The sequence below is a fragment of the Botryllus schlosseri genome, chromosome 9, assembly GCF_051294905.1.
Source record: "Botryllus schlosseri isolate E-star chromosome 9, Bs_hap1, whole genome shotgun sequence".
Taxonomy (NCBI): domain Eukaryota; kingdom Metazoa; phylum Chordata; class Ascidiacea; order Stolidobranchia; family Styelidae; genus Botryllus; species Botryllus schlosseri.
The window spans coordinates 21,073,392-21,087,490 of record NC_137244.1 but is presented as its reverse complement, the minus strand read 5'-3'; the positions used below and the strand labels follow the sequence as shown (position 1 = coordinate 21,087,490).

Sequence of the window (14,099 nt, the reverse complement as noted above, 5' to 3'; positions counted from 1 at the left end):
TACTATTGGGATGTCGTCTATTGGTACTGGTACTTGGAAATGCAACCAGAAACTGCTAAAAGTGAGGAAAATTAGTATATTATAAATGCGAACCATTCGATATCACCAAACAGAGTTATAAAAAGTAGATTTAACAAGACTTTAACTGGAAACTGAACAGTCAACACAACGACTTGGACTCGAGTCATAATACCATTGCTCGGACTCGACCCTCTGCTCGCCGACTTGGACTCGGACTTGACAGTGAATAGAAAATGACTCGAGTCGTAACTATAAATGTGAGATTGACTTGTGACTCGGAGCCTTGTGACTTGGTTAAAGCCTGATCGCCAGTGATAGCTTCCGAAACCACAAGATATATTCTCGGCTTCACAGCATCACGCCAACCTACCAGAGGTGGTCAACGTGAAAGGCGTTGCTACTGAAGTGGACGAACAAGGTACAAGTAATGCCTTAAATTTTAACTCAATTACAAGTAAAAGTATAGCGATTGTCAAAACGAGCTCAACTAATTAGTTTTAAAATGTTGGTACCTTTGATATTGATACGTCCTGGCAATGAATAGTCGGGACCATGAAATCGGGCGGTAATTGCAGAGCCATGTCAAAAGTCCTTCAAGTAGAAACCGGCTATTATAGAGTTACCATATTTTAGATCCGAAAAAGAGCAAACTTATTACAAGTAATGACAGATATGGACGTTTGGTAAACCTAGCTTTTACGACCTGTAAAGTACTCAAGTAGTTTCAAAAGTATATTTGGCCGATGTATCGAATACTTCTCGCAGTCAATCGAAACCACTTTCGAATTTGCAATGTGATTTTCCCAGATAATGCAAAATGACCAATGACGCTAGAGGGGTGCAATTTTCGAAATCTATTCAGTTAACACAGGCGCGATTTCGCCAGGTCACCACAATTGACTCACAAAAATGGTACAAACATGCCCCGAATCTATTTTCCACTTGAAAAACACGATTGTACAGAGTAGTTTTTCCAAAAAAAAAAGAGCGGGCAAAAGCTGCTCAAGTACTCGGAAAATTAGAAACACCTCGTAACTGACCACCTCTGGAATGGCGAATATAAGGCTGGGGAGTTCTGGGAACAGAGCCCTATTGGGGTCCATGACCAGTGTGAATAGGGTTCTGCTAATGTGCCGCTATGGCCGAAAAGAATAGTTTGTTGGACATTCGTCTCCGTAAGTAGTTTAGGTTTAGCCTAACTGTCAAGTAGAAGTAGTTCAAAATCAGCCAGGTAAAGTAGCACAAGTAGGCAAAACCATATTAAAGACTCCATTCCAATGCTCAAATTAACAAAGAAGCATGCATTCCAAAACACTCGTATTGTAAAATTTTTCAATAATGTATTTTAAACACGGCTTCGACGCCGACATCTTTGCAATGATCGCAATCAAAGTTTTAATAAATGATCATATTGACCATAGCATGCACGATGAAACGACAATACTTCATCACAATATCAATGCAACCCGACTGAGTTAACACTCCATTCGCCATCCTGGTCAATCGACGTATTCTCAGGACCGATAATCGCATAATTTCTATCCCCCTGTTTAAGGTACTCCGAAGCCACGCGAACAACATCTTCCACTGTCACATCCAACAACCTCTCCCTGTGCTTTTGTCTCATTTCGTCCGTTATCCCGTCGAAGAACTCCGCGTTGCCACGGCTGCAAGGCGCTACAGGAGCATCAACCTTTTGAAACACTGCCAGTTTGGCTTCGTTCAAATCATCAGCGGCAAAGCCGCCACCGCAAGCCCACGAAATAGAGTCTTCAAAGGTTTGGATCGTGTCGAGAGATCGAGGGTCACGATAGGAAAAGAATCTTACCACCCCGTCGAACGCATAAGAAGCGCCCGCCCCATACGCCCCTCCCTTTTCTCTCACCTCGCGAAGAAGATATTTTGTCGTCAAGAGTCTCGACAAGATTCTTAACGCAGCCGAGTGTTTGTGCGAATAGGTGACAGGCACGGGGACGCACAAAGACGCAAAATTAACAGGCAATGGAAGTTTGTTTAGAACTTTCCGAGCAGGCGTAAGAACGAAAGTGTCGTTACAGTTTAGGTTGATAACACCATCATTAGAATCCTTAGAACTCCACGTAGCCTGTCCGAGAAACCCTGACAAGCTCGATACTGCGTTCGACTCATTTTCAGGACTGCAATGCAAACTGCACCTGGCTGTTTCGCCAAGTGGAACGTTACTTGACAACACATATTCCGCAATTTGCTGAAGCTTTTCCGCGACATACGAAACATCGCTCTCTCGCGCTAAAGATTGCATGGTCAGGACTTGTCGTAGACCTTCCCAATCCTCGCGCTGGGACGCGGCCGGTGACAAGCCGTAACTCCCACTGCTCATGGCGTATGCGTGGCCGCTGTACGGTACGGAACTGGATAGATCTTGCGCGATCTGACGGATTAGAGTTTGCAATCTGTCTTTATTGTTGAAGCAAGGCTGGTTTATCAATTCCCGCCACAGATCGAACATTCTATCAATGTTTTTGTCGAGGCAATGACCACTGAGAGTGACTTTACTCTCGCTTTGATGAAGTCTGGAAGGGCAAGGTGACACAGTGACGCTGGAACTTAATCCGCCCGTGTATAACTCCTCTAGTTGTGAAAATTTTTGGTAATCCGTTTCTCTTGTCCCCATCTGAGTCAGTACCGAACAGAATAGTGGCAAAAACGACTTCAGCTCGGCTGGTATGTTATTTACAGTTCTCACCATAGAAAAATATGAGACTCCATTCGTCGGCTGTTCATTAATGCTAACCTTCATATCGTCAGATAACGAGTACCATTTACGTTGGCTTGTTTGTTGCTGATCTCTCGGTATATCAGACACAGACAACGAAGGAAGGCATGAAACATCCTCTGATTTATTTTGCAACAGTGCAAGTTCTTGTCCTTGAGCGAATATACCTGGAAAGTCACATTCTTGTAATTTTGAGATTTTCTCTCCCAACAAAGTTTTTTCGGCGTTTTCCAAAGCTTCGGAATGCTCGCTATCGGCACTCATTGACAAAGTCAGATTATGGTTGTTATTTTGAAAATATTTCCTGGATAAATCCTGGAAGAACGACCGGTTTGCTTCTAAATCACTTCGCAATTTAGAAATCTGCTTATCAACATCCAGCAACTGCATCGGATCGGCGCCGTGCTGCCAGAGAGGCATCAAGTTGAAAGATAAATGAAGGCCAAAGTTGCTCTTTTGGTGTTTTTGTCGCAGTTCGACTTGATGTAGCAAGCCTTCAATTCTTTCATCGCTGAAACCTTCTTCTATGACAGAGTCTATCGTGTCGTGAATAATCTTTTTCACTCTTTCAATGTCATCTCGGTGAATTCCTTGAAGGCCGACGCTGAATATACATTCTTTCTGATGTCCGTGGAAGCCCGTAGCCGGTGAAAAGGACGAACCTATGCCAGATTCAATTAATGATTTGTAAAATGGAGATGTAGGCCCATCCGACATGAGAGTGCACAAAAACGATAAAGCGAATGACTCGTAAATATCGGTGATGTCAGATAACATAAAGCTAGCTGAAACCGACGTTTGCTTGTCCGGATTTGCGGCCATGTTGTCTGGCAAACACGTTATTTCAACAGATTTAGGCTCCGTCCAGCGATTTTGAGCTGGAACATCAGTGTTGGGGACTATCGGTTGGAATTGTTGCATGACCTGTTGATCAATATGCCCAAGGTGGCTATGTAGGTCCATGTTACCGTATGTGAGAAAACTCGCATTGCTCGGGTGATAATGGGTAGAATGAAAACGCTTCAGGTTTTCCCATGTCAAATTTGGAATAGACATGGGGTCTCCACCACTACAGAACCCATATGTATGATCTGGGAGCAACCTTTGCTGCATAGTCGTACCAAACAAGTATTCTTGATCTGCAAGCATACCTTTCATTTCATTGAACACAACTCCTTTTAGTATTATGGGACTAGTTTTATCTTCGACATTTTCGTGCTCCAGTCGCCACCCTTCTTGAAGAAAACTTGATTTTTCAATATTTGGAAAAAACACAGCATCCAGGTATACTGACAGTAAATTTTTGAAGTCTTTTTCGTTTTGAGTTGAAAACGGGTACATAGTATAGTCTGAACCAGTCATTGCATTCATAAAAGTTGCCATCGAACGGTCAAGCATCTTAAAAAACGGGTCTCTGACTGGATATTTTCTAGAACCTGTCAGAACAATATGTTCTAAGATATGCGCGACACCTGTATCGTCCATCGGGGTAGTTCGAAGTAAAACGTTGCAGACGTTATTGGTGTCATCTCTTGCCAAATGTAAATGTTTGCTCTTAGTCTTGGTGTGCTCCAATTCAATAGCCGTTAGAAAGAGTTTTGGAAATTCGCATACTCTTGTTACCATGTAATTATTGGTAATATCCCCTTCTCTGATGCGAGAAACAGGCGAGTTCGAAGAAGCATATCGGCAAATCCGGGGATTTTGTCGGAAGAGGTTTATAAAATGCCTCTTGATTGTCATATGATTCGGTCGATACATCCCGAGAGCGACGTGTGCTGGAACTTTGACGAAGAATGCTGCTCTCCCAACAACGTAACTTATCACTTTACAAACCGGATCAAATTCGACAGTTCATAAGCTGATTACGCTTCAATAATAGTTGAGGTTAAGGATTACAACATAATCACGAAAGAAGTATTGCGCCTTGTACCTGACTACCTGTCTTGGTGTTTATGATAACCATGGAAAACTGAATGATGATAACGATATGTTGATTGACAGTCTTGTGCAGTCATGCGTTCTTTTATTATGCAACTGCAGGTCTGCACTGCAGCAGTGATGAACAACATTATTCGGATAGGATTCGGACTGGATTTCGCACAATTTTCTAGCAATCGGATCGGATATGGATATTAGAATTATATTATATTTCAGATTTCGTTTCGGATATGTTCGGAAAGTTGTGACTTTTGTTTCGGATAGTCCCGGATAGTTGTATCATAGCAATTTACAACGTTGCAACGTTGTAAATTGCTATGGTTGTATTGTAACTGGAAGTGGGTTTTGATTACAAACCAGAAGAAAAAAATCATCAACATGGTTCTTAACTATTTACCTCCGGCACGTCTTTTCAAAAATTGCCTAGGTCTGGCGTCCCTCTATTGCAAGGACTGTAGTAAAAAAACAATGGGTGCGAGGTCGAAGTCCGGTGGGTATTTTCGGTTCATGGAAATATTTCGCCCTTGAATCACAAGCGAGGTTCTCTCGAAGGGGGAGGAACATATGCTGCCACCCCTGACTTTCGTTGAAAATGCCACCCAAATTTTGAAATAGTTTCAGTCTTTTCAATTATATTTACTGGAAATCTTGTTGTGTTGACTAAAGAGAAGTAGGCTAATCACTTCGCCTCGACTCCCGCATTACCCACTTTTTCAGTAGTCTAGTAGTGATGACTAAGAACGAAGGTCATCACCTCACATTTTGCCGCCCCCCTTGCAGCCTGCCGCCCCTAGCGTAGAGTCAGAATCGCCAAGTGGCTGCTACATTTCTGATTGTAAGTGCTATATTCGGGATCGAATCAAAATTGTTATAACAACCTGGCTCAGGCCATCTGGATCGAGCCCGATCCATCCTGATCATCAACCTGATCATCCGATCATGCTGAATTCAATCCTGCGATTGGCAATACGCGGAAGTTAATAAGATTGAGTTTACCTTTATTGCTCTGTGTAACTATAGTACGGTGGTTCTGTAACTTTTTCAGACACGCCTCTCTTTATGGTAGTGAAAAAATTCTGGATTCTTGGATACGATGAGTCGAATTCACGCAATGATATTTTATATGAGTGGTTCTGATACTTTTTAGACCGCGACCCGGACGCGGATTTGAAAACATCATTGTCGCACAGGCGCCGCCATGTCTGCTTCTCTCTGATCAATCAACACACGGTGCAATCATAGTGTCCTATATGGTGTGGACACGAGCAAATCTTACTGCTCAGTGAAATTGGTGTACGTCACACTTTCCACTATGTCAAAGGCAATTTGACGGTAATTTTTGACCGACTTACCGAGCATTAAATTTGACAAAATTGGTATCAATCGAAAGCTACCTTGGTACTGATTGCGAAAATATAAATTTTATTCTGCTCGTCATCCTGGGACCCCCCGAAATCAGCTTCGAATGTTGCATTGTAACAGAGTTTGGTATTATGACGCAACCATGCCGTCTGGGAGCCGGTGAGAAGCAGCGTAAACCGCAAGTGTATTATTGGTCATCGCTGTGCAACCGATTGAGCATTCACACTCTTAACTCTCGTGCGCACTTGCTCCCGAGGTGCTCAGACGGCATGGTTGCGTGCACCGCAATACCAAACTCTGTTACAATAATGCAACATTCGAGGCTGATATTGGGGGGGGGTGCAGGGCCACGAGCAGGATAAAATTTATACCTTAGAAATCAGTACCACGATGTGACGTAGACCAATTTCACAGAGCCGTGAGATTTGCTTGTGTTCACACCACATAGGACACCATGGTGCAATCCTTAATTAGGATTTCGAGGAGTTCGATAAGCCACGTACCCCAAATTTACCAAGGTATCAATTCATTAGGGTCGAGCAGTTAGCGAGATAGCGTAGTGGTATAATCCACAGCTACAACACCGACGGATTATAGGTTCGAATCCGGCCGAGGTCGACTCCAGAATTCCTTCCTAAGAGTTGTGGGTTTATCTAGTCTCCTCCTCGCCGTCTCATTCGCAGAAGCGGTGCCTTACAAAAGCCTAGAAGTGTGCCGTGTTACAAGACGACGATTACGGAATCAAAATTAGGGCCTAATAAATATTGGCGTGTTGTAAATGACCATTGTAGTCGAATAACGCTATGATTACCGCAAACAACATTAGGGTTGAGTTGCCTATATCGTAAATGCCAATAATGCAAGTCTTCTCGCTTCCACTCTCGAACGCTGCGCGCACACCTATATATGAACATACAGTCACTAAAATTTGACATAGTTAGCAAGTAGTGGGGAATCTCGACAGACTGGGGCCGCTATGGCCACATTATCATGTAAGACAGGAAACTGTCCGCGGGCCGGACAAAATCCCGTCGCGGGCAGAATGTTGCCCGCCCCTTGTTTAGAGTATAGTGTAGGTAGTAGTATTTCGCAGTTTTCGCGTTAAGTAGACTACTCGACAACCGATAGAATGACCCATAATGTTGTTCCAGCTATCGATTACGCAATGCATCAAGCCATGAGGTCATTCTATCGTTTGTCTAGTACAGTGGTTCCCAACGTGGGCGATTTGGCGGTCTATGGGGGCGAAAATGATGACGGGGGCGATAGGAGGGCGAACATGGACAAAGGGGGGGGGATGGACAAAGGGGCGAAAACAGAGAAGGGGGCGATGACGCGCTAAAACGGCTATATTGGAGCCAAGCCGGAGAAATGACCTTTTTTTTATTAGTCAACCCACCAAAATTTGGTTGCATCGAGCCGAAAAGTTGACCTTTTTTTTTTTTTATTTTAGTCAACCCGCAGGTGATTCCAGCTTGTATGCCCATTTTTCGGTCCGGTCCACAAAATTTGGGGGGCGATGATCGGTGTTGAACTTGAAAAGGGGGCGATGAGTCGAAAAAGGTTGGGAACCGCTGGTCTAGTACAATGTCCGCAAATATTGGATCGGTACGTGCCGTGAGATGCCGGAATTGAGTCGTTCAGGGGATTTTATCCAATTGTGCGTCCGGGTACGATCGCGTGATTGCCGTGCGTGTGGAGGTACCGAGTACATTATGTGTGATCGGAGAGTGATGCCTAAAATCGTGACGATTCGCGAGTAAGAGGTACGATGATTGCGTTGCTCCGACCGTGCCTTGCTGGTATCAGAGAGGGAGAAAAAGATTATATTCATTTTCGCCTGCACCATCAGGATGCTCGGACGGTGGAGATGCGATGCGCCCGTAAGGTGATCTAGTCCGTGCCCACTTTTTTCACCGCTATCTTTGGATACTGATTGCCTAGCAGTGGATACCAGATTTCGAGTCTTCAGTCTGAAACGGCCGGGGATGGATCCAACGATATACCGATCAAGAAGCCAGACGCATCACCATTACGCTATCTCGCTCGGTGATGCGCGATTTCTTGTTCATGACATGTGTATTGCGTTCGACGTCGAGGTTGGTTGCTGAAGTTGGTGGTTTGTTGAATATCGTTGCATCGTGCATCTTGTGACTGAGCCGTGAACTACAGTTGGTAGTCGGTCGTTGTGTCGGCGCAAGATTCATGAGCAGAGTATAGCTCGATTAGTTCCCGAATAGAATGATCGTAGTTTAATGTCCTGCAAGTGGTATGAGCGTCCGGAGTCATCTTCAAACAGCGGCGTATTGATTGTCTGGGTGGGTGTCTTTCGCGGCTGAAATAAACTTGCCACTAGCGTTGGGACCCCGGGAAATCCCGATCCCGGGATCCCGGGATTTGAAGCAATCCCGATACCGGGATTGGTCCCGATGAAATCCCGGGATTTGTGAACAGCATCTACCAAGGCTTATGTAGCGCCATATCTCTTATTTTGGTAATAAAGCAGTGTCACAAACTCGGCTGATTGTCTAGAACAGTGGCCTTAAACACGCGGCCCGCCAAAACATTTTTGCGGCCCACGTCGGCGTTTTGACTTTTCAAGCATTCGACAATATTAAACTCGAAAATTTCAGATTTCGGATTTGAGAACTTGAAATTTCATTCTGAAACCACTCCAAAAACCTGAATCACTATCACACATCAAACGCCCACCAGCTGCTAAATTATAATGGGACAGCTTTTACGATGACGCGATGCATTTGACGTCTCGCATGGTTTCTAACTGTCTATATAACTCCTTATGTCGCCAAATCATGCCAAGCACAACAATATTTTTAAAAAATATTGAAAAATATGACTTTTTCGTGACAACCGTGAATATTACAATAGTGTTTAACATTTTCACAATGTGTATAGAATGCCAATCTGCAAGGTCCGACAAAAAAGGCGTACTGGGAAATAATATTATACCCCTATTTGATGCTGCTGCCCGCCGCGTCCTCAAAAACTACGAAATTGGCCTGCGAGCAAATTGGAGTTTGGGACCCCTGATCTAAACGATGATACTCTTGATGCTCTTATGTTTTGCGTTAATTCAATATCACAAGGAATAAATGTTATTTGTGTAACTTGTATGTGTATTTTACTACTCTTCTAATCCCGGGGAATCCCGGGATTGAGGAGCGAAAATCCCGGGAAATCCCGATCCCGAGATTTCAAATTTGATCCCGAAGTCCCAACCCTACTTGCCACAGCATCACGAGCCTACTAAGCCTAGAAGCGATATGTAGGCTACATTGTACACTTGTACAGAATAAGCGCGGAAGTAAAATACGAATTCAATTATTAAATGGTAACTATACAACCAGGCGGAAGCAGGCATATAACACGAGGGACATGAGGGTTGGAAAAGTCGGATACTTGCGGAACAGGGTGCTGAAATGCGTCGGTTCGCCTATAATTCCGCTGGAGTAAATAAGATAAATGATGCACTTTGATGATGTACAGTAAATGATGTACTGTTGAGGCAGCGATATATGGAACTCTAGTGTGTAAAGGTCGTCGCGAGCGCTTTGTGTATGACGTAAGGCGGACAAAATCCGCCGCACGGGTGAAATAGGGTGTGACGCGTGAACTGAAACATGAAAATGATCCTAATGAAAGTTCGAATTAATATGATGATTGCATGTATGTGCTAAAGGTCTAGCGCTATGTCGTTTGATATCCTATAGATGCGGTGACTGTACGACGTAGCCTACGTACGACGTACGTACGTGTAGGGTAGGCCCATGTTTACACACAATTGTCAGCGGGAGCGGAAACTATATCTATAGGACACATGCTATATCCACCACGCCCCTTCGCGAGTTCGGAGGTGTGTCGATGAACGTTTTGATTGAGCGATATAAGTATCGTGCTATTTATGAACTTTAATAACCGATTCTCTGCACAATATTCAAAGATTCATACCATTGGCACCAGGGCCGTAACAGCACTTCGTCAGCCCCCCCCCCCCCCCAAAAAAAAATAAAACTTTGGTCTTGGGCCCATCATAGGGTTATAGGCCGAACTTCTGGGGGATTCACCCCCCAGACCCCCCTCCGCCGATACCGTGTTTACCCCTATTTATCATATTGTTCGGAGTTTGTTTAGTCAATCAGCTTTTATCGCCTAAGCGCACGAAGCGCGGAAAATATCTAGAATTCATGATTGAATCGGTCAGTATGATCAGGAATTGCATATATATTGTTATCAATTTTTATCTTCTCTCTGCTCACGTAATCAGATTTGCCGGTAGAGCTGAGCGAGGTGTGTTTGAAAAGGTAGGACGACTCAGTAATAATTAAACATCTTCGGGCGTATACCCATTGGCAGGAACGAAAGGGTACCTCTTCAGGCCCCCAAAAACGTGGGTCGTGGGCTCCCATAGGGTGCAAAACGACGCCCTCATCACGTTGCTCGCGTTTGTCACGAAATAATCTGTACTGTATCGTGAGGCAGCGCGAGGCGCGAAAATTTTCGATAATTTATGATAAAATCGGTCAATCAGATCGGCGATTGCATATATATTATGCTATCAATTTATTGTCCTGTCTACTCACGTAATTAGATTCACCGGCAGAGCCGAGTACAGTGTCTTGAAAACGGGAGGGCCCGTAAATAATAATTAAACATCTTAGGCGGGCGGACCCGTAGATGTGACTTCGTTACATGATGTCATTTCGTGACTTCCAGTATGCTATAACAAAAAATATAGAAATGCCCAAACGTCAGCTTCTAAACTAAGAGACGCACACGATTTCAAATTGGTATTTCTTCCCTGCCATCAATTTTTTCCCAGCGGGATGGTATTTGATTTGTGAGGTTCAGATTGCAAAGACAGCAACATTCGGCGCCAGTCATTTAGGCACCTATGGACAATTAAATTTTGTATATATAACGAAGTCTTCGGTCAGCATAAGGGCATAGACCTTTTCGGCCAAGGTTTTATCGCTGCCGCTCGTTCTGGCACACTTCTTGGAGTCGCATGTTATATGGCCCAAAACTTGATTGTATGTCTTGGTGGGTCGTGGCGCGGTAATGGCCCAGTACCCAATAATAAAGACAAATGGCTACTTGAATTCGCGCGCGGCGCGAAAAAATTTGCATAAATTTTCAAAAAATACTCTATGATTTATGCTAAGTCACGAAATAATTTTGGGCCCCCTTCGAGCTCAGCCCCCCCCCAATAGGGGGGTTTGAGGTGCGGCAGTTACGGTGCTGATTGGCACATCGGGACAATATGGCAGGGCACAATGGATCCGGTTGATATCCGAAGACAGATTTTTTTTTAAATATAAAAATGGCACAGAAGAAAGCGGACAAGCATGATCGTGATCGTCCCCCACCCATTTACAAAGCATCCCAGTAGTGTCACGCAATAAATGGAGGACACAATAAGGTAATTTCACCACCCCTAATTAAGGTGGATCGACACGCCGGCAGCGATATTCATGAAAGTTTATAGTTACGATACCAAACAGTTCGGGGTAAAAGCTAAAACAGTTCTTTCATTCCTGCTCGGCAGTCCTTTTCTTCAAGAGTTTTCAGTTTCTTGCTAATTGATGCGTTGTTAAATATATTATCACTGTCCCATTTATCCCCGCCGCTAGTCCCATTGTGTTCCGCCTGTAGTGGATGTATAGTTGGCGTTCCAGTGATCCGCCGTTTACTTCTGGCCGCTGGCCGCTGGCATGCGACCGGAAGTACGCTACAGAAGTCATCGAAATGCGGCCGTTCATATCAAAAAGGTTTGACAACCGTGGTCTACATTCAGCCGAATCTCTCAAAATTATCTTTACCAAATATCCATATGCTAGGATGGGTAGACCTGCTTCATGCGCGGGCCGCATATAAAAAATCCTAGCTATAAAAGAGCTACAACACAAAAATACAAAAATATGAATTTATGACGTCAAATTGAAATGTAGGCTATCGAATGACGTTTATTATTGTGTGGTGATACAGTGCGTCTCTACCTGGGCTACAAGGTGTTTGAAATCAGGTTGATATGACGTCTAAGTAATGTGGAGCAGTTCCTTCAAGTGTCGATGAGAATTTGAGGAAGATCTCAGCTCGGTAATCTCGACGACATTTTCCTGGCCAAACTCAACAGTTATTGCTAGCCTTCACAATACAAATAGAAGAGCCGTATTCACCATTGCTATCCCGGAAATGATTGCGACCTGGGCTGGCGTAATTGATTGAAGACCATGACCATGTATCCATGTTGCGCCCGAAACGTTTCTGTGAACTCGATTCGTGGGTTCAATGGAAAATTTTTAACCATGTAGTGGCTCTTCCCCTAAATTTTACATGTATTGTGTAAACCATAAGAAAAGAAACAATACGCATATTGTTAATACGCGATACAATGTATCAATTTATAATTAGGTTAAACCTCTCTAGCAAAATGGCGAAACGGATGTGCAATAATTAAAGAGCCGCAATCAAAGGCTGAAAGAGCCGCATGCGGCTCGCGAGTCGCAGTTTGCCAACCCCCGAACGTAAATGTAATGTAAAGTCTGAATGTAAATCGGGTGATTCAAAATAGGAATTATTTCTTGCATTTATCATCGATGACGAAGGAAAGTGCGGATATGATTACTCGTTTCGAGTATACTCTCGTATTTCACGCGAACATGGCATCGCTGACATATTTCAGGGATGCGTGGAGAGGAAGCGGAGGTTGCCTTTTGGCTTTCATATGAGTGAAAAATTGGATATGGTAAATTTCATTTTGATCATGTAGTGGCCATGGCAAAATTTGGATGAATGCGAGACCAGGAAACGAATATTGTTACATATTTCATGTCGTGGTATTATATTATTATGTCGGTCATTGGGAATAGGGATCTTTATAGAAGTACGGTTGTTTCCGATATTAGACTAACTGATTTGTGGTATAGAAATCCGCTGATAATTATAGCTTTTTATGCTTAGTACATATAGCTATATGCAGCCACATTTAGCTCAGCAGTCTACTGAAGAATTACTATCTATTTGAGGATGATTGACGGTTACCTCGAAGAGATACCGGGCCGGCCTTTATCATATATATCATAAACGGGATTACTATACCAGCGTTCAATCATAGCAACCAATGTGTAATGTCTTTTGTTTGATGATTGACTTAATTGGCTGAGATCCTTTTAAATTATATATATACCATGCCACTGCAAATGTATAGCCCAATATTCGAATTGACCACAATGCAGTGCATACTAAAATCTGGGGCAATTCAACTTCTAGTCATATATGTAATAACTTTGATGACGAATCCGTGAGCAATTTCACAGAGGACATGATGTTGCATTTGAACTGAAATCGAATTCCGATACGTTTGAAACCATACTGTAATGAACTGGTGTCAAACTCGATATGGTTCGCAGGCCGGATTCGAACTTTTTGATGGCTTGCAGGCCGGACCAGTCACACATATTTATATTGCATTCTTTCATCAATATGTAGCTTGCACAACACGTTTTAGCATTGGCGTTTTGGCTTCTGTGAATACCAAACTTTTGGTATATGTCCCTGAATACCCTGAACGCGGAATGCATCGATTCTGATGTCACAGATTTGTTTCGAATCGTAACTGTACACTTTGTACAGTACACTGTACACTGTACACAGTGGTGGCCCTACGTACGGGGGTGAGGGCTGGGCGAGACTTACCGGGGGCCCCCTATAAGTATCTATCCGTAACTTCTGGGGGGATCCGCCTCCCAGACCCCCCTTTCGCAGCGGTTATTATTGTCTATCTTTCACCACTTCAAAGGGTTGCCCAGGTGCTGGATTCGGCCACGTCTATTTTGCATGTGTGCAAGGATAGACTACGTCAAAATTAAGTAATTCTACCGCATGCAGAGACGTGATGATTATCGGGATACGGGACTTTTCTAACAAATGCAGTGATTTGATGATGATTGACACATCTGTACGGAATCATATTCTTGCTTGGTACACGGATTTCCATGTT

At 43.6% G+C, this 14,099-nt stretch overlaps 1 protein-coding gene across 1 annotated transcript; it reads right to left on the bottom strand.

Annotated features, from left to right (window-relative positions):
* Positions 1 to 1,341: 1,341 nt before the first annotated feature.
* LOC145446690 (presequence protease, mitochondrial-like) lies at positions 1,342 to 4,717 on the bottom strand. Its single transcript, XM_080325041.1, has one exon. The coding sequence runs from the start codon at positions 4,535 to 4,537 to the stop codon at positions 1,478 to 1,480; it is 3,060 nt and encodes a 1,019-aa protein (XP_080181167.1). The 5' UTR covers positions 4,538 to 4,717; the 3' UTR covers positions 1,342 to 1,477.
* Positions 4,718 to 14,099: the final 9,382 nt, after the last annotated feature.